Here is a 19,841-nt window from a genome sequence, read left to right on the forward strand (position 1 = left end):
TAGTACTTTTCGGCACTGTTGTTTGAATGGTAAATTTGATTATTTATTTACACTCTTTTGTACTACAAACTAAGTAAGTTTGCCGGAAGTATATCTCCTTTATGTTCAAGCACGGATTGAAGTTCATTTTCGGCATTTTTTCTTGCAGAAGTTGAAGGAAAAGTGCCAGACCGAACTGAACGGGAGCTTGAAAATTTCTGACAGTCATCTCGGTCTGTCCTGATCAGCCGGCCTACTGAAACGCCTACTTGATTGGATAAAGGCTCAAACACGTGGAAGCCCGTTGCAACTCTAGTCTAGTCTAGTCTAGTCTACACATACACAGCCATTCAATGAAAGAATCCTGGAAAATGATAGAACCGACTACTTCTACCATTTTTCTTGTCATGATTAATGCTTGCAGTACAGGTATCGCGTACCCTCGATATTTTTTTTTTAAGAGACTTTACCGCAATGCGGCATTCGCCTCTAAGTCCCTCGATATAGCGAATTCGATATAACGTACATTTTGCTTCGATATAACGTACAACATTGAAAAATTCTATTTTTCTCACGAATAACCCTTAGATAAACTACGAAATCACTCAAATCAATGTTTTGTTGCAGCATTAGCCTTGTTACCCAGAATTAGCGCAATTTTGGGAAAAAATAGTGTAGGGTGGGGCGGGGCAAGATGGGTCACCTAAGGACGGATCATCATAACTTTGTAAATACAAATCGTTTTGGTTTGTATTCGTCCTCTACTGTTCAATACACTAAAAGTTCATTGAATACAAAATATGATATTAAACAAGCAGTTTAAAAAAGTGACCGTTTTTGCACCGTGAAAAAAGTGCGGGGCAAGATGAGTCACCTTTTAAATAATTAACATTTTCTCAACGAAAAACGGCTATATGAAAGATTTGTTCCGTATTCATATCTGCTCCATACCCATACTGAGTAAACAAGAGCTACTAGTAAACATTTTATAAATTTATTTAGAAAATAGAAAACTTTATGATTTGAGTGGTTCTAAGACGACTTGAAAATCAATGTTCTCACTAAAAAATTATCATAATTTTATGTTATAATTTTAGGCGTTCATTCCGTTTGATTGAAGTGAGTTATGAGATAGTCTTGTAATAAAAAATAAGTAATTTTTTAAATGATCCAAGCTTACGCTCAAAATCGAAGGTGACCCATCTTGCCCCGCGGTGGTTTATATGGAGAATATATGGAATGTACCGCATAAGAAAAATGGGTCAAAAACCGTTTTATTTTTTATTTCTAATGAGAGTGAATAATTTTTCAACCAATACCCTAAACTTTTGTATATTCATGCTGGTCACCTGACAAAATTATGAACATAATGAAAACATAATGCGCTCGAAAATGGCACTGACCCATCTTGCCCCGCCCCACCCTACGTTATATCGAAGCAAAATGTACGTTATATCGAAGCACAAAAAATGAAATGATTTTTTCGTCAAAACTCAAGATTTTCATTATTGGTTTTGTGAATTTCACCGAAATCATTATTTGGAATTAATTTCACGTCGAATACATCAATACTAGCATAAACAATATTAAATTCTTCTCTGCTTCGATATAACGTACACTTCGATATAACGTACAAAGAGAAAACTTTTTTGTACGTTATATCGAAGAGTACCTGGTACATCAAAAATGCATTACAAGCATCAAAGCGGCCAGGCCTACTGTGCAGCGCTATTGATTCTACAATAAAACCATTAAAGCGGGGACATCTCGTACCAACCGCTCAGTTTTATAGAGAAAGCTAACGACGTGAAAAATCGGTGGAGGTGACGTTGCTAAGAAGGTTAATGTCACCCCTTAGTCCTTGGAATCCTGGGATGGAACACAGGTATTTGGTCCGTGTCCTGGCCCTTGTGCCTAGGTTTAAGCGCCTTTGCTCGCTCTCTGAAATGAAACAAGACACTGATTTCTAGCTGAGACGAGACTCGCGAAGACGGTCTTCTTTTTCTCCCCTTTGTTATTTTTTCTTCTTCCTATCTGTGTTGACACTATGTTTTGGGCAGGTGGTTCAAACACGTACGTGACCACATCACCTCACATGCAGTGTGACTGAATCCCATTCACGCACAAAATCATGTTGAGGTGAAATTTTGCATCGCCAACAATCGCCAAGCAAAGTAATCATTGGAATATTTTGTTTTCAATTTATTTTTGATAGTACAGGAGAAGAAAATGCCGCTCGGAGTAAATTTTGGCTTCAGAATTTATCTCGGATAGCAATACTATCCTCGTTTTAGGTAACGTAATCAAACGGGCTACAACTGACAGCTCAGTTGGGCTGCACTTGACGTTGCTTTTTTTCCTCTTCGCGAGTCTCGTCTCAGATTTCTAGGAGTTGAGGAGCTGTGACGTAACAAAAACAAGTTCCTTAATGGTTTATGAACGTCGCCCCGAAAAAAAGGAAAGAAAATAAAATAATATGTGCCTGAAACGATCTCACCAATTCGCCAAAAAAACTCCGTGGAAAATCGCCATTAATGCAACACCGTCCTCCAGAAAATTCCAAGATTTTCACTAGTATCAAGTAAAGTAGCGCACGACGTCACTGCTGTCATAGCGGCATGCCTTTCCCTACTCAGTTTTTCCTCCACAGGGCTCTTATTCCCTTTCCAAGCCAGCACAAACTAACAAAATCGAGAACACCGATTGGACTTCTAACTTCGAAAACACTTTCACGGCTTTGCTATAGGTTCTCGGCGTCTGCGTAATAGATCTGTATCCTAGCCGGGAACGATTCGCGTTCCTTGCACTGGAATGCGCCACACTCGTGACGGCCACTGGACCACGAACTGTTTTTTCATTTCATTTCCGCAGCTTGAATCCACTCGCGGCACAAACTTTAGGAACGTAAAATGCTTCACTTTACACGGCTTTCCTTAATCCTCAGATCCCAATTGTTGTGATATCCACTAAACTCGTGAAAGAATTTCACCCGAATCACTTTCCGGATGGCGTAGCGCAATAGTTAGTTCATTTATCACTGTTCGAATTGGAGGTTACGCGGAATGGAAAAAAAAACGTGACAGAAATCACAAAAAAAAACTTTGTATGCAACTCGTTGCAAAACTCGATTTTTTCAGCACTCGTTGAATTTAGAGTCAGTTTAGTTAAAGTTTGGCGGACTGTCACTTTCGATCGGAGCCAATCGAGCATGACGTCACGGTGTATCATTTATCGGTGAGAACACTATGACGTCATGCTCGATTGGCTTAGGTCGAAAGTGACAGTCCGCCAGACTCTAATTATAGGGACTCTAGTTGTATTTATCCAACTCGGCAAGCCTCGTTGGAAAAATGTACAACTCGTGCTGAAAAAAATCATCATTTTGCAACTTGTTGCATAAATAACTATTTCCCAGTGTATCGATGCGTTCGTCGCGAATGTGTTTGATAACAGAAAAGAGATGGTTGGCTGTAGCGTTGATGGAGGAAGAAGGGAAATGTTGATATTGCGCCTTTTTGGTGTTAAGAAGATGATGATGGTGCACAAGACTGGTCATGACAAAATAAAAAAAAAAAATGTTCGAGTTGTCGCAATTTTTATTGATCCAGCTAATCCTTACAACTGACTAACAGTAATAACTCCTCCTGATAAAGATCAATTTTTATTTGATGACGTTCTTATTCAGTTCCTTTAATAATGCATTGAATAATAAACTGGGTAAAATTGCAAGCAAAACTATATTGTTATTTCATTATCATAATGATTATAATGGTGTATTAAATTATATCAGTTCCAATAATCATTTCTTTTAAAAAATCATCATTTAGGAATAAACAACCAAGCAAAAGGTATAGTTATCCTGTTTCTTATTTTAGTATCAACATATTTGATTATCAACCTATGCGTAGACGTAATGATAGCTCAGCCATTTTTTTTGCAATCTTTCTGCTTTTCCAGTCTAAGTTTCTCTGATTTTTTGTCCGTGATTGATTGTTCGATTTGGGTTATGTTTTTGTCGGAATTTTTTTACACAAACGGATAATTATTGGTGATTTATTTTACCATTGTTTTGGGTGATTCAATATGTTAGCTACCTGTATGAATTGGTCGGTACGTTGTATATTAGTAGGTATGTAATTGCAGTTCTTTTATTAGCTCAACGAATAAAACAGTAACATTAATGACTTCCTAGCAACAAAATAGGCGCAAATGATTTGCCAAAAATGCGATTTATTATTTAATCATCATTAAAATTAACGTTAGCTGATTTTTATGATGCGAATTTCCTTTGAATAAATCGTGTGAGTGTAGACATTGTGTTTGATTTTAGCCGTATTATTTTGTAATGCGAAATATTATAATTATTATGTTTTAGCATTGCTGGATAGCTCCTAAATCGTTGGACACTGTAACCATACCCTATATGCCTTAAATATAAGCAAAATATATTTCAGAAATGGCATGAATGGTGTTGTTAGTTTCCGTTTCACGATGCAGCATCATTCACGTGTTTGCTTTTTTTGTGCGTTATTCGTATATAAATAGACATTGCAAGACTAGCTGACAAGTTGTTGTGTCATGATCATTCTTCTTTACTATCAATCAACTTTGACGATGAATTGAATATAGAACATTTCATAGGGTTGCGGCGAACCATTATTTTTTTTTGATAAGTATGATTATTATCATGAAAAATAAATTACTAGCAAATGAATATAAATAAGGAATAGCTCACTGGAGTAGTATTATTGCGAACCATTGTTTTCTACGGTACGAGGATTTCGTTGTGTTTTTTTCCTTTGTCGAATGGTTAACAACTATAAGTATATGGTGAATAGTTTACGATGAGTGCAATTCAGGCTTTTTGTTAGATTCTCATCATATAGAATGCTGTCACATTTGATCTACAATCAATATTCTCACTTGCATTGCAGGACAAAATTAATATTGTGCTCTAAGAATGAAAAAAATAGCCAGTTGGTGAAATAATCGTTGCTGTATAGAATTGTAATTGGTAACGACAATAAATTCATTTGGCCAATGCGATTTTTGCAAGAAAATAAAGATGAAATGAAGAAAACCATAAGCTAATTGTGCAATTAATATACTCATTGATTTTGCCATAATGCACGCCATTTTTATAGAGTTACAAAAGAGGCTGAATTAAAACGTTTTTGAACTCATTAGTAAAAGATATTCGTTATAGGTTATCAAAATAGTTATTTATGTAACGAGTTGCAAAAACTTGATTTTATTCAGCACGACTCATACATTTAAAGAATTGTCGAGTCAGAATCCGGACGTAAAGTGAAATTTATTATAACGCTCTAAATTATCATAATCATCATTCTTTATGAATATTATCGAAGACTACTTCATCAAGAAGACATGCAACTCTGTTGTTTTCCCATACTAACGGCACTGCCGCCTGTTGAGTTAAGGTGGTACCTTTGTATAAAAGTGTAAGAGTGTATTGGTGCGAGTATGAAGATTTACTCACACTATCATAAAAAGTTCCACCTTTATCCGTGGTGGCGCTGGTAACAGTGACTCCCGATCTTCGGCAGTGTTGCAAGTCTTCTTGATAAAGTGGTCTTCGATATTATGCAACTCAAATGAGTTGCATCATGAAAAATATCATTGCATAACTCAAATGAGTTGCATTATGAAAAAAATCATTGCATAAAATATCGTATGGGACTCGTTACAAAATTTGATTTTTCAGCACTCTTTGTATTTGTCCAACACGACAAGTCTCGTTGGATAAATGTATGACACTTTCTGAAAAAAAACTTTTTGCAACTCGTTACATAAATAACTATTTCAGCACGAATCGTACATTTTTCCAGCAAGGCTTGCCGAGCAACTCTTTTTCATAATGCAACTCATTTCAGTTCAGTTGCATGAACCATTCGGAAAAGTAGGCCATTGTGATACTGACACGCAGACCAATCTGGAATCAATAAAATTCCAATCCTGATTGGAAATGCCCATAAGACTCAAAAGCAGCAGCAGAATCGACAAAAGACATGATGAGACCTACTCCTGCTTAGCAACGCGGCGGATGCACGAAAACTTGTTACAGTCTGCTATGTCACAGCCTACCTGATCAAACCTGATGGCACAGACAAACAGACGTCTCACTCTACTCATTTTTCATCGTTACAATTTTTAACGGTTACTTCAAAAATTAGAATAACTAGCCACAGAAGTCTATTGTCGCGACTGTTCGTGTGACTAACATCTAGTTTGCCACGCCCTTACAGCGTCAGTAGCGGTACTAGAAGTGTCAAATCAAATTTGTTTCCCAAAACAAAAGGTCCTCCTGGACACTTGAAAATAGTCAATTAGAACAATTAAAGTTATTAAAATAATTAAATGTTAAAAATGACTACAGCGACATTGAAGTTCTTGTGTATTTCTATTGTTCAAACATTTTGTAGTTCGCTAATCACTCGATCACGGCGCTCGCATCGTTTTTACTCTTGTTTGACGTTTGCTCACTACCGCCACCTACTACTGAGTAGTTTGCGTAACATAGCTTAGTTAGCATTGGTGATACATCTGTTTATCTGTGCTGATGGTTTGTGCGGTCTGATGTTTACACGTGGGTACCCTATTGCCCTATGCTTGTGAATCTACAATTACACTCAACAGATCTTTTTTGTAATGGCATAAAAAAATGAATGCAACTCGTTACAAAACTCAATATTTCAGCACTCTTCGTATTTATCCAACTCGGCAAACCTTGTTGGACGACTCATGCTAAAAAATGTAACTTGTTGCATTAATAACTATAATAAAAAGAATAGCGGAGATGATTTTTTTTTTCAGCACTAGCACTTACTGATTTCAGCAGCATTATGGACATTATGTTACTCAAATTATTTGTATAACGAAAAAAACATTGTATTTTTTTGCAACTTGGCACTATAACTTCAATTTTATATTTGCCATTTTAGTATTACAACGACCTACTTTTCCTAACTATACAGACCAGTTGAATTATGCTTTCATAACGCAATTGTTTGATCAACAATCTATTTCCACGGTAAGCGCTTCAAAATCTGTTACGGTTATAGTACGGCTTGCTTGATTATAATTTCGTGTCTAACATGATGTAAAGCATGGGTGTTGAACCATCGAGAAGCACGATGATAAAGATGGGAATGATCATATTACAGGGACTATTACTTGGCATTGCAAAGAAATTTGTATGAAACTCGTTACAAAACTCGATTTGCGTTTTGTTCATATTTATTATGTAAAAATCACGATAGAAAATTTATTTCTGACACTCATTGCATAAATATTAGAAACAATGAAAAGAATTTTTATTTCCAGTATAATGTGAGTTGACGATGTACAATCAATTGAATAGTTACCAAAAATTTCAGTAATTTTCAATATATGAATAGTAGGCGCAATATGACCATACGGGGCAATATGAGTCACCCTGAATTTAGTTTTATGATCAAGTTTTGTTTTGTTATAGCTTTAGGATCTAGGTATCTTAGGATCTAGAATGCTTCAACCATGTCTCACTGTAAAAACAGTACCAAAATTTTGAAATGCATTTTTTTTTAAAGTGTAATTTTTTGCTACCAACGCAAAAATGTTATAAGATTTGAAATTTCAAAATAAGTTTCTAATAGATAACTCCCTACTGTTCAGGTAAATATTCTACACAATTGATACTTCCAGTATTACTTCCACGTTCCACTATTACCAGTGAAAAGAATTGTCTGACAAAAGAACACAAAACAATCAACAAGGAAGGCGCGGCGATTACTCTTCATCCCACCTGGTAACAGATAATGACATGATCTCGATTTTTGTTTTTTTTTTTATCTGTATTAACGAGATTTTAAGCCCTAGACTAGTTCATCTCGGGACCCACGCTTTACTTCCCTTTCGAAGGAAGAACTCACATTTTTTTTGTGAGTTTGTCGGGAGTGGGATTCGATCCCAAGTCCTCAGCGTGATACTCAAGTGTTCTAACCATCACACCAGGTCCGCTCCTCACGATTTTTGTTGTTGTGGAAGCTGAATTTATTGCGTACTTTTCAACTCGTGAATATTCAATTATTACCAACCCAAAATCGAAACTTTTTGATGATTCAGCAGCGTTGCAGTGTTTACCGAGTCGAAGTTGCAGTTCGAAAATCACAATGCAAGACTTAAAAGTCTCTAAACTCGTGGTGCACGATCTTTATCCTATTCTGTTCAAATTGGGACAAACCTACGACGCATTGGGTAGAATGTCGCACGCTGTGTCCAAAGGCAATTATTATGAAAATCAAATGTACCTCAATGTTTTTTCCATAGAATCGTAGCTTTTGACCTCTAGTTTCATAATCTGTGCGTTTTAAAATATTTCATCTTGGGTTTTTTGATATTTTTTCATTTTTTCCTATTTTCCCATACAAATATCGAAAAAAGTCATTTTAAGGTCAATTTCGTCCCATATAAAATGTATGGAAAAAAAAACAAGATGGACTTAGCGTGTGTCGCAACAAATTCAGGTTGCGACATTATCGTTATTGTTGCACGATGGTTGAAATGTGATTCAGTGACTATTACTGAGCATTTTGTGAACACATCTGCATTTATTCGAAACTGAAATTACAATAAAACAAAAATTTTCCAAAACTAGTCTCTACAGGGCAATATGGTCATACCATCGGTTTTGTTTTGTAACCTAACCTAACAATTTTGCTGCCAAAACATTAACATTATCTGGTTCATTACGGGTGCGAGTTTACTGGAGTTTACAAGCGGCGATCGGAACGAAAAATTTGCCACAGAGCAGCCTGAACACTGCCTATCACAGGCGCCACCACAGATTACACCCAATCCGAAACGTTCAATTAAACCGGATATTTGCGATCATCGCCTGGAACGGTATCCTCCTTGATGGCAACGTCTAAGGAAGGTTGTTTTAGGAACCGACCATAAAAATGGTGTAGCATTTTAGGGTGGAGGGGGAGTCCTCGAAATTGCTACGAGCCAAGCTACGAGGGTGAAGGGGGTATTGATTGAAAATTGGTCAAAAAATGCTACGTGATTTGTAGATGCTCCCTTACTGTGTCTCCCTTCTGGCTTCGCCCGTTCATTATCAGAGGGTGAAGGATGGAACCAACGCCATGAAATATTGAAATAAAATGAAGGATGAAATCTGCTTGTGTTTTTTTTTTAATTCTTTTGAAACGAAAACAATCCAAATTGTATAGTATACACTGAACAGGTGTAGAAGAATCATATTTTTCCATGTTTCATTCTTTCATAAAAACAAAAATGTTTTAAATGGTGGCACATATTGCCCCACATAGCTGGGAAACGTATGAAAATCAATTAGAGGATTCACTCCAAACAGATTGAATAACTGCGTAAGCCATGATTATTTATTACAGAAATGTTTCATGAAATTTCGAATAAAATAATCCAAGATTGCCTTGATGATCGCGACGTTTAATCAGGATAATAATTACTTAGCGGTTTACACTGTTAAGTGAATCTTCCTAATGGTATTCATAAGTATTTCATAACAATTCAGAAAGAATTTTTCATAATTTATCGACGCAATATGAAGCGGAACACTCCTAAGCATGTTTTATTACATTTAAATAATAGGAATATTCACTAAACAGATTAAATAACTGCGTAAGCCATGATTATCTGGTTATTGAAATATTTCATTAAATTTCGCATGAAATAATAAAAGATTGCTGTGGTGATTGCGACATTTAATCAGTTTACGCTGTTTAGTGAATCCCCTGAGGGCCGATTTCTTCACCCTTGCTTAAGCGTTAAACCTAGTTTAACTATATGGGTAAGCCTGGCTTACCGGTTAAGCCGAGGTGAAGAAATCGACCCTAAATGATTTATTGAGTTGTTCTGTGCATTTCAGACCGATTTTCTTAGGAGGCCCATATTGACCCCTACGTGCGTCTCTATAGGGCTCTGCACGAAATTCCCACCCTCTCTTTCACTCTCATTGAGATTTAGTAAACAACAAGGCCAGGAAATGTCAAAATCCCATACAAAATCAAAACAGTGCAGTGCCCTATAGGGCAATGCATGAAATTATCTCCTTCTCTTTTACTCTTACAGAAATTTTGTAAACAACAAGGCCACGAAACGTCAAAATCCCATACAAAATCAAAACAGTGCAGTGCCCTATAGTGGTTTCTGCTTTTTGTGGTGTTGCGTGTGCGTACACGTTGCATTACACGAACACTACCTGAGTTACTGGTTGAAAATAGTAAACAAAAATCAGCAGATTTGCATTAGTGTTCGTGACGGCGCGCTGCGAAACCACTATAAATCACAATTTTAAGAATAAATGTTGAAACAGACACTGTTTTGTTTTTAGCGTAGAATACCCAATGGAATTATCAAGCAAGTAGTATGACAATTACCTAATCATAAATATTTGGCTTATTAGTCAGACCAATTACTTTCTAGTATCATCATCATTATCTTCATCATCATCTACTACATAACATTAAAATTTGCGATATTAATGATCTTTTACTAATCGTCTTTTACCATAGAAAAAGGAACATAATCTGAACCACTAAGCCATATTTTGTAGGCAGTTTAAAACTTGTAAATTTTGATCTTTTTCACTCCTTAGAGCAGCATTTGTTTTCATTGTGAATCAATGCCGTCGCTGTGAATTAGGCTTTACCTCATTTGACATAAACATGATTTTCCTTCATGTAGAGAACAACTATGCCAAACGAGGTAGAACCATCTGACCTTTGGCAGTATGGTAAGAACCATCCTAACTGACAAAATATTCAAATCACTTCAATTGATTGTATTTCTATCAAAGACAATATTATCTTATTTTGCCAACATGCACTAGTTAAGGGGGCATCCATAAAGTACGTCACGCTTAGAAGAGGGAGGGGGGGGGGCGTTCGTAAAAGTGTGACAAGCAATGTATTAAGTATAGGAAAAAAACCGTACGAAGGGGGGAGGGGGTTGAAAATTCCCATTTTTAGCGTGACGTACTAAATGGATGCCCCCTAAGCCGAATCATACGACAACTACTACACATCAACTGTGTGTTTGTGTGTTCTATGTAATCATAATGAAGATTCTATTTAGTTCCTTTCGAACATATATATATATAATAGTGTGATTGCCAGTTACACATGCTAACATGTTGTCACAAAATAAAAATAAATGTATAAAAATGGTATCTAATAAAATCGAAGGAACAATAATTTAGTCAGCGGCTGAATCGATTACCATCATTTGTGAGTCGATGCCATTCTTTGTGATGAGTTGGTTGTTATCGTTCTTCAGCTGTTTGTCCAAATTCAACAGATCGCTGGAGATTGAATCTTCAATGAGTGGATCTTTAACGTCATTGGCGTGACTGGAAACGACCGTTTTCGTCGATGTAATTGTTTTGCCAGTTGAAGTTGATGTTTTGGTGCTAGTTTTTGAGGCAGGCGATGAAACCGCTTTCTTCGCTGGCGATGCTGCCGTAGCTTTCCGCACAGTTGAGGTGGCACTGCTACTGCTCAACTTAGAAACCGTGGATGTTCGACTAGTAACGGAACTAGCCTTGGTTGCAGTTGTCGCGGTCTTAGATGCAGTAGTTGTTCTGGTTGTTGCCACAGTCTAAAAGAAAAGAGAAATTCAGTTTTTGTCCAAAATGTTTTCATACCGGTTTTTGAAATTACCACAGCAGTGCTGACTCTTTTGGTGACGGCGCTAGATGATCCCTGACTGGTCTTACTCGTCATCGTGGATGTTGAAGTAGCTGACGCAGTCTTGCTAGCAGTTGATGGTGCTATTCGTGGCTTAGCTGCAAGGGCTGTCGCTGGAGTACGGGTTGCGGCTGAGCTTGGTTTTGCAGGTGCGGATGTTGAAGTCCTAATACAAATGTTAAAAAGGAAACGTACATTTAATATTCCGCAATTAACAAGGGTCCACTATACCAGAAGGCCAGCTTCAGAAGCACGTTATCCTCCATTTGGGACATTTGAGCTCTAAAACAGACACATATTAGATAGAGGATCCCCAGTGAGGAGTCTAGGATAAATGTGTTAACACACCCAGATAATCGAAAACGGGGACCGGTAAATAACAAAAACAACAACATTTTTCAGCACCAGTGCTGAAAATGTCATTTCGACATATCTAGATTCAATCACTCATTTCAGAAGTTGGACCTGAAAATATGATATACAAAAAACTTGTGCGGTAAAACCAGTTCTACAATAAAGTCACGGAAAACTCGCTTTATCTTTAATTTTTAAGACAAATGACATCGACTATCTTTCGTCTAGCCGCTCAAGTTTTTCATATGCCATATTTTCAGGTTCAGCTTCTGAAATGAGTTGTAGGTGATTGAATCTAGATATCTCAAAACAACATTTTCAGCATTGGGTCAGCACACTTAATTTTTAGTTTTTTTTTATGAAAGGTTCAGAATGATACATTGGGTAAATGTGCCCATCATTGTGGTGATAGTGCAAATTAATTTAAAAAATAATCGATCGTACCACCTAATGAAGGGTTTCAAAACGTTAGTCGGTAGGTTTCCATCCAAATTTGGTTGGAAAAATATAAAAACTATCGTTTTTCTGTTTTCGATAAGAAATCGCTTGCACCAACATTAGACATTTTATGGAGGTAAAATTTAATTTTGATTCCTAATATTGCGGTATCCCATTGAATTTTTATGAACCAGTATCATACTGGGACTAGCCGTCCTGGCAAAGGTCGTACTGCCTGCCTACTGTGTTTTGGCATACAGCTTCCCCCGCAATCTCATTTGTATGGTAGCTCCCCTTACTAAAGATCGGAGAAGTCTCACACTATGTTAAGAACCTTCCCCGGCTCCAGGAACTTCCGCATACGAATTTTTACACCAATCGATCCACTTCTTGTATTTCGCTACTGGTCGCTCCTCCACCTCCTCCATTTCCTCTGCATCCATCGCATTCAATGATGTTGTCTCATTTTGTCCAACATCCCCATATGAATTGAGAATATTTAATAATTTCAGATGAATTTCAATAAACAACCATACAAAGTCGTTCAAAATTCTGATATTTTTTGTCTTTTTTATTTATTTATTTTTTGATTATTTTTATGTATTTTTTAATTTTTAGGGAAAAAGGACAGAATGAGACATCATTTCTGAATATAATAAACAAGAGATGATCTGTTTGGGGTTTTACCATTAAGTAGCACGACTTTTGAACGACTTTGCATTTTTTTTTATGAAATTCATCTGAAATTCTCAAATATTCTTAATTTATAGGGGGTAGGGGTAGGCGGGGCATTATGGACACCCGGGGCAGAATGGACACCCTCAATATTTTCAAATATGCGAACTTTTTTGAACTTTTAATGAATGGAGAATATAGTCCATTTGTCTAAAACGTAGTTTCAGGAAAGAAACATTCAAAATTAAAATTATATTTGATTTTACACGAAAAAGTTGCGTCCTCCGTTTTTTGTGCATGGAAATTATAATTTTTACACCATCTAAAATAAGATTTAGTGATTAATTTATTGCAGGTCGATTAAAACCTGATATTTCTAGAACACATGCAAGTAGTTTTGCTGTATCTACATGCTTAACATGTTTATATTTTCTTCTTTATTATATCAAAAATCAAGTTTGGAAATATCTTCTGCTGCCGGGGCAAAATGGACACTCACCTTTTTGAAAGAAACGGCAAGGGAAAAATATAATCTAAATCACAAACCAACCAAATTCTTCGATTTCAGTATATTTTCGGTTAAATGTTCACTATAGTAGACATAGGGTGAAACAAATTGGTCAAAAAACGACAGCAGTGGAAAATAGTTGCTCTAGGCACAGCTGTACATGCCGACAAAAACGAAGCTTTATCCAAAACAGCCTGAATTTAAATAAACTGAACAAAAATGAACTACTTCGGCGTATTATTCATCCATAATAGTTGTTTTGTAATGAAATGACTTTATAGGTGTAAAAAATGTACAAAATTCGTAAAAGTCTCATGGTGTCCATATTGCCCCATGGGGGTGTCCATTCTGACCCCGTATGCTTGAAGACGGTCATGAAAAACTAACATTTTCCAAAACATTTTTTGAAGTGGATAAATCATTTTTCTTCGTGAGCAGTCTTATGCAATAGATGCTTAATAGACTTTAAAAGGATACATGTATCAAAAAACTAAACTTTTTTGACATCTTGCCAGGTAAAGTTGGCAAAAACCTTAGGGTGTCCATATTGCCCCGCCTACCCCTATCTTCTATTTTTTCTCTATACATCTAAGCTTCACAGACGTACAGATTACCTGAAAAAATTGTTGAAACATATCGGTAGATTATTCTCAGAACTAGAAGATTTTTGTTCAGGTAGCCAAGAACGGACTTTGAAAACTTATATTTTTTGTAGGAAAATTTCAAAAATAGTTTCACAAACTCTCAGTGTCTGATTGCTTCGATAATGTAGGTCACAGAATAGCCTTTCAATGAAGAATAAAACATTTTCAAAAACTATGCAGACATACCGAAAAATTAGGGTGACCCATCTTGCCCCGTCTACACAATACACGTAGTTATATGGAATGTATAGCATAAGGAGTATAACGAAAAAATATTTTATTTTTTTCTGTGCAAGGAACGTAAAGAATTTTTTAAACAATATATCACTTTTTTGTGTGTCCACTTCGTTCATCTGGGAAAATTATTGAAAGATTCAAACAATATAAAGTACGGTTGAAAACGGTACTGACCCATCTTGCCCCCTGACCCATCTTGCCCCCACATACCATATAATTTTTATTTTTTTAGTCTTTTGTCTCGTCCCTAGCTTATAACACATAGGGTAGAAGCTCCAGTTTTGGCCAGCCCGGAGTTTTGGCCATAGTGCGGTATTCAGCCTGTAACGATCTAAATTGACATAAATTTATTTTTTACTAGTAGATTCTAATATAATAATATGATTGCAGCTGTTAAAACCATACATTTTGATTAAAAACCGGAAGAAAAAAAAATTTCCTTAACCGTTATGTGTCCGACAAATTTTTTGCTTTTTTCTACACCGTGCTTTTTGAATGGGCGCTGGGTACCCGGGTACCCTGTCGGCCACATAAGGGTTAAAAAATTAGATCCCATATATCTATTTTAGCCAGGGTGCTTCTAATTTGCCAGTCCCATAAGAAATACACGTGATTGGCCAAAATAGAAACCAAAGCTGAGAATATGGCCAAAACTGCGGCAAGACTTCTATTTTGGCCAGTGCCACTTTTAATACAAAAATCAAGTATTAGCTTGATTTTAGATTTTTTTTTTCACCGTGTATGTCAGATAGGAACATTTTTGAAATCCCAGTGCGAAAAATGTTGAGCTCAGTCGCACAAGGTTGACCCCAAATGTCAAAGTAGAACTATTTACCATTTTACTTATTTCGAATTTTCTCATTATTCCTCTGTTTTTCAAGTTCGAGTAAAGTACAATTCCGATTAGAATACCATGCTGGATCGTATTATTCAATATAAGCGAGATTTCGTCTTTAATTTTAGGACCCTATTGCAACAACATTTCATCTTTTTTTACCGTTACGTAATTTTTAAACGTTCCCTGCCTCAACAAATTATTGGAAAAGATGTAAACTTCACGTAGTTTTAACTATTTTTAAATTTTTGCTGAAGTGGCTTTCATTTCATCAATCAATTTAAGTTTAAATTGGTGGTCCAAAATAAAATCAGGTGGTTCAAAATAGAAGCCCGAGATCCTTCAGGAGTTTTGATACTTCTTGTATTTACTACAACAATTGTGAGCTCTGTTTGGCCTTTTTCGACAGAAAACATGTTGCTCTACGTAATTATCCATATTTTCCAATTCCGCGCCAAATCCGCGCGAGGACCAAATTTCATGAGTAAATCCGCACCAAATCCGCGAAAATCGCGAAATCCGCAAAATTCGCGCTGTTGTAACAACCCTGAGATTTGCGTCCACTAACAGTGCACGTCGGACCTCTGTTCGAACAGTGAAAGAATTGTTGAAATCCAAAAACCCGTTCGCACAGGAAATCGTGACGGGAGCGGTACATTTGGCATAAAGTCATTTGGTATAAGGTCGTTTGGCATAAAGTCACTTAGCATAAAGACATTTGACATAACGGTCATTTGGCATAATGCACACTTGGCATAACCGAAATGCACCCTTCTTTAGTATGCCAAGTGTACATTATGCCAAATGACCGTTATGCCAGGTGACCTTATGCCAAACGGCCTTATGCCAAGTGACACGGACCCAATCGTGACATACAAACACGATTTCATTAAATTAAATGAATTTTTTAGTTATATAGATATGTACTCACTTTGTAGTAGCTGTCAATGGTTTCGCCAATGTTGACTTTACAGATGTTCCAGATAATCGAGCGTTGGGAACACTGGTACTGCTGCTAGGTGTGGTAGTGATTTTTGTGGCTGCAGTTGTTTTCAAAGTAGATGATGTCAATGGTTTTCTCGCGATAGTCGTTTTGACGTCACCGTTTACAGCGGTTGTGACTGGTTTTTTAGCCAGTAGCGGCGCCTTTTTCTCGGTTACCATACTCTTATTCGTTGAGGTTCCTGTCAAACTTGTACGAGTGATCGATGAAGCTGTTGAAGGTTTGGCAGTTCCTACTGTTCTGCTAGAAGTGGCAGTAGAAGCGTGACTGACTGTCGTAGTTTTCTTCATAGTGCTAGCGGCAGTTGAAGGCTTTGGTGCAATTGACGATTTGGCGGGTATGGATTTCGATGGTGCTTTAGCAGAAACAGATGCCTTTTTGTCAGTCGTTAGAGCAGACGGTTTCGAAGCAGTTTTCATTGCTGTGTGCTTGGTAGTCGCTGCAGATTTGCTAGTTGCTGTCGTTTTGTGTGTTGCTGATTTGGGTGCTATCACAGCAAGTTTAGGCTCTTCTGATAGTTTAACTTCCCGCTCTGAAGCAGGAATAACCGTATCTGACAAATTAGTAGCTGCAGGCTCAATTGAAGGTACGGAATTTTCGTTTCCCGTTGGTACACTGTCCACGACAGTTGGTGTAGCTAATTCCTTGGCGGGTTCCTCTACAAGTGATTCATAATCAACAGGAGCTTCAGCCGAGAACACGCGTTGTGAAGGTGACAGTTCATTCAGCACGCTTTCATCTGTAATAAACTCATTTTCGGCCACAATCTCATGCTGCACAAATTCCACTAGTGGCGAAACAAGTTCGTCGGTCTCCGCAGTATGTATATTGGCGTCGTTATCTGCTGTAGTTATGTGAGGTGATTCAGTATGCTCTTCGACAACAGCATCCTCCAATGGCTTAGATTCACTCTGGTTTTCCAAACGTATCAAGATGTCATTACTCTGTTCCATCGTCACATCTTCAGTTTCAGGTAGTATATTTTCTAATTCCACAGTTTCATCTTCTTTCGTTTCTAAATCGTGATAGGCATTTAAAATGGGCGTTTCAATTTGCATTTGATCGACTAATGCAGCAACATCGTTGACAACTTGAGACGCCACTGCAAATATAGGCGCAGATAGCTCTTCATGCGCGGTTGGTTTTGACTCGTCATATTGCTCTTCCTCCAGTGTAGTGTGTGATGCAGTCTCTGGTTCTACAATTTCACCTTTATCGTCTGACGGCTTACCATCGTGTGCGGATACTACACAATCATCTGCCTGAATTTTATCGTCGTCTTCGTTTGGTTGCTCATCGTCTTCTTCTTCTGGTAGCACATGGACCTTATTCAACTCATCGGAGTTGCCCAAAAGTGCTTCATCTCGACCTTCGTAGAATGACATGTTCATCGGGTCTTGCTCCTTGTTCAAAACGTGCAAAATATTTTGTTCATTAGAAAGCTCAGATGGGCTGTCTTCGGGGACGACTTGCTTCTCATCGTTGTAATCATGTTCCAATTTTTCATCAGCTTGCATCGCCTCTTTGAGATTGAGTTCCTGGTAAGATGGTTCGCTGGCAGGTGAATGCGACCGTGCCGAAATCTCTGCACTTCCATTGACGTATTCCGACGGCTTTTCTAGCTCATGTGGCCGATTGTTCATTTCATGTTGAAAAGCGTCTTCTTCTGGAACATCGATGTTATCCATCGTGGTAGAACATTTCTTCGGACTTTGGGCAACTACGGTATCATCGTCGAGCATTAGATATGAGTTAGGTACCATGCTTGGAGCATTGGCCACTGGACTTGTCGGATTAGATCTGGTTGGTGAACTGACCGGAACAAATTCTTTTGCCTCTGGATTTAGTTTAGAAGCCATTTCTAAGCTAAGGCTATCTGGACGTACACGCTCTACGTCGGCACTTGTTTTTGATTCAATAGTCAATTGTAGTTCTTTATCTATCTGTTTGGTAACAGGCTCTTCGTTATCAAGAAGTGCTATCGTTTGCTCCACGTTTTCAGGCTCTTGTTCTAGCTCAACATCCGTAGATAATGTGTCTCCTGTCAAAACTTCCAAAGAAGAGGTGTCTTTGGCCAAAAGCTCTACTGACGGTTCCGTTGCAATTTGCACAATGTTTTTGTCCTCAGATAAGAATTCTGTAACCTTCTCCTCCGACAGATTTTGCTCGACTTCTACGGAAGGATCCTCGCTGAGCGGTGTGTGATGAATGTCCTCCAGTGGGTCTAGTGTTACCGCACTGGGAGTGGCTATCGGGGGTCCAATTTCTATATCTGCAAGTTCCTGCAATATAAGAGAATACGATCTATGTAACACTTGTTTTCATTATATTTATATCGTTCTCGTTTTTGCTAAACATTGAACAAAATTAGCGTTGATGTCTGCACTGATAGCTACTGTATGTAATCAAAAAGACTTGGACATCTACAATCCATTTTTGTTTAAGGTGTCACTGTGTAGTACTCGATCGCAAAAACAAAAACGACATTAGTTATTATTGAAGTGTCTATGATCCACTGCACGAATTTATGCTGGCCTGCTTAAATACTCTCACAGAAAATTTGTCGTTTGAGAGGTGCCGAAACGTCAAATTTCGTGTAAGCAGGCCAGTATAAATTCGTGCAGTAATCCATAATGGCATAATAAACTGCTATGCAGTGAGGTTGTTATTTGTTCATTCGTAGCCAAATTTTCTTGTCGGTGCTCGTACACTCCTTGCATAGACGCCATTTATTTGACCAGTTGACAGATAAATTTAGCAAGTTGTTTGGATCTGTTTTGTCTGTCGAATGTCGAAATAAGTGATCAAATATTTGGCATTGGTCAAATAGTAAAATGTGAGCTTTAAGATTCCAGTACACAGGGTCAAATATTTGCCCAAAAAGAAATACATGCTCAAACATCTTGTTAAGGTGCATTTAGACTGTTTGTCATGATGCCAAATATTTGCCTTTGAAGTCCGACATTTATCCAAGGTTGCTTTGATTCCCGTTGCATTGGCTTGTTTGGCCAAATATTTATTACGTCTAATGAGACCAAAAGTGCAGATAACTTTGATTAGGAAAAAGATACATCTCTAATTTTTAGTGCCAACATGGTGAAAACAAAGTTTTGGTATCCAGCTTTACGCTGGCCATAAAACAACGAGGGGTGAATTAATAGATTCAATAGTTAAATCTTAGCAGGCTGAAAATATAGGATTACTTTGAAGTAAAGTATGCTCTCCCAAAATTCTAGAAAATATAAACTTTTATGCTCCCATTCGATCATTAAGGAATAGAAACTTATTTTCTATAAACAGTCATCAAACAAATTATGCCTTGAATGGGCCTTAAAACATGATAATGTCTTGTTATAATGAACATAGCGATAGAATCGATGTAACTATGAGTAGGAACATGCTTAAAAAAGCTTTTTATGCAAGAAGTCAGGCGCAATTA

At 37.3% G+C, this 19,841-nt stretch overlaps 1 protein-coding gene across 2 annotated transcripts in view; it reads right to left on the reverse strand.

The window, feature by feature from the left end:
- Positions 1-3,557: 3,557 nt before the first annotated feature.
- LOC109411545 (serine-rich adhesin for platelets) overlaps positions 3,558-19,841 on the reverse strand; it is a 225,833-nt gene continuing 209,549 nt past the window's right edge. For both annotated transcript variants that reach the window (XM_029854067.2, XM_029854066.2), the window contains 3 exons: positions 16,331-18,684; positions 11,682-11,874; positions 3,558-11,619 (listed from right to left, as the gene is read on the reverse strand). In XM_029854067.2, coding sequence (XP_029709927.2) covers positions 11,218-11,619; positions 11,682-11,874; positions 16,331-18,684 — 2,949 coding nt within the window. In that variant the 3' untranslated portion in view covers positions 3,558-11,217. The remainder of the gene's footprint in view (positions 11,620-11,681; positions 11,875-16,330; positions 18,685-19,841) is intronic.

This window comes from Aedes albopictus, chromosome 2 (genome assembly GCF_035046485.1).
Source record: "Aedes albopictus strain Foshan chromosome 2, AalbF5, whole genome shotgun sequence".
Taxonomy (NCBI): domain Eukaryota; kingdom Metazoa; phylum Arthropoda; class Insecta; order Diptera; family Culicidae; genus Aedes; species Aedes albopictus.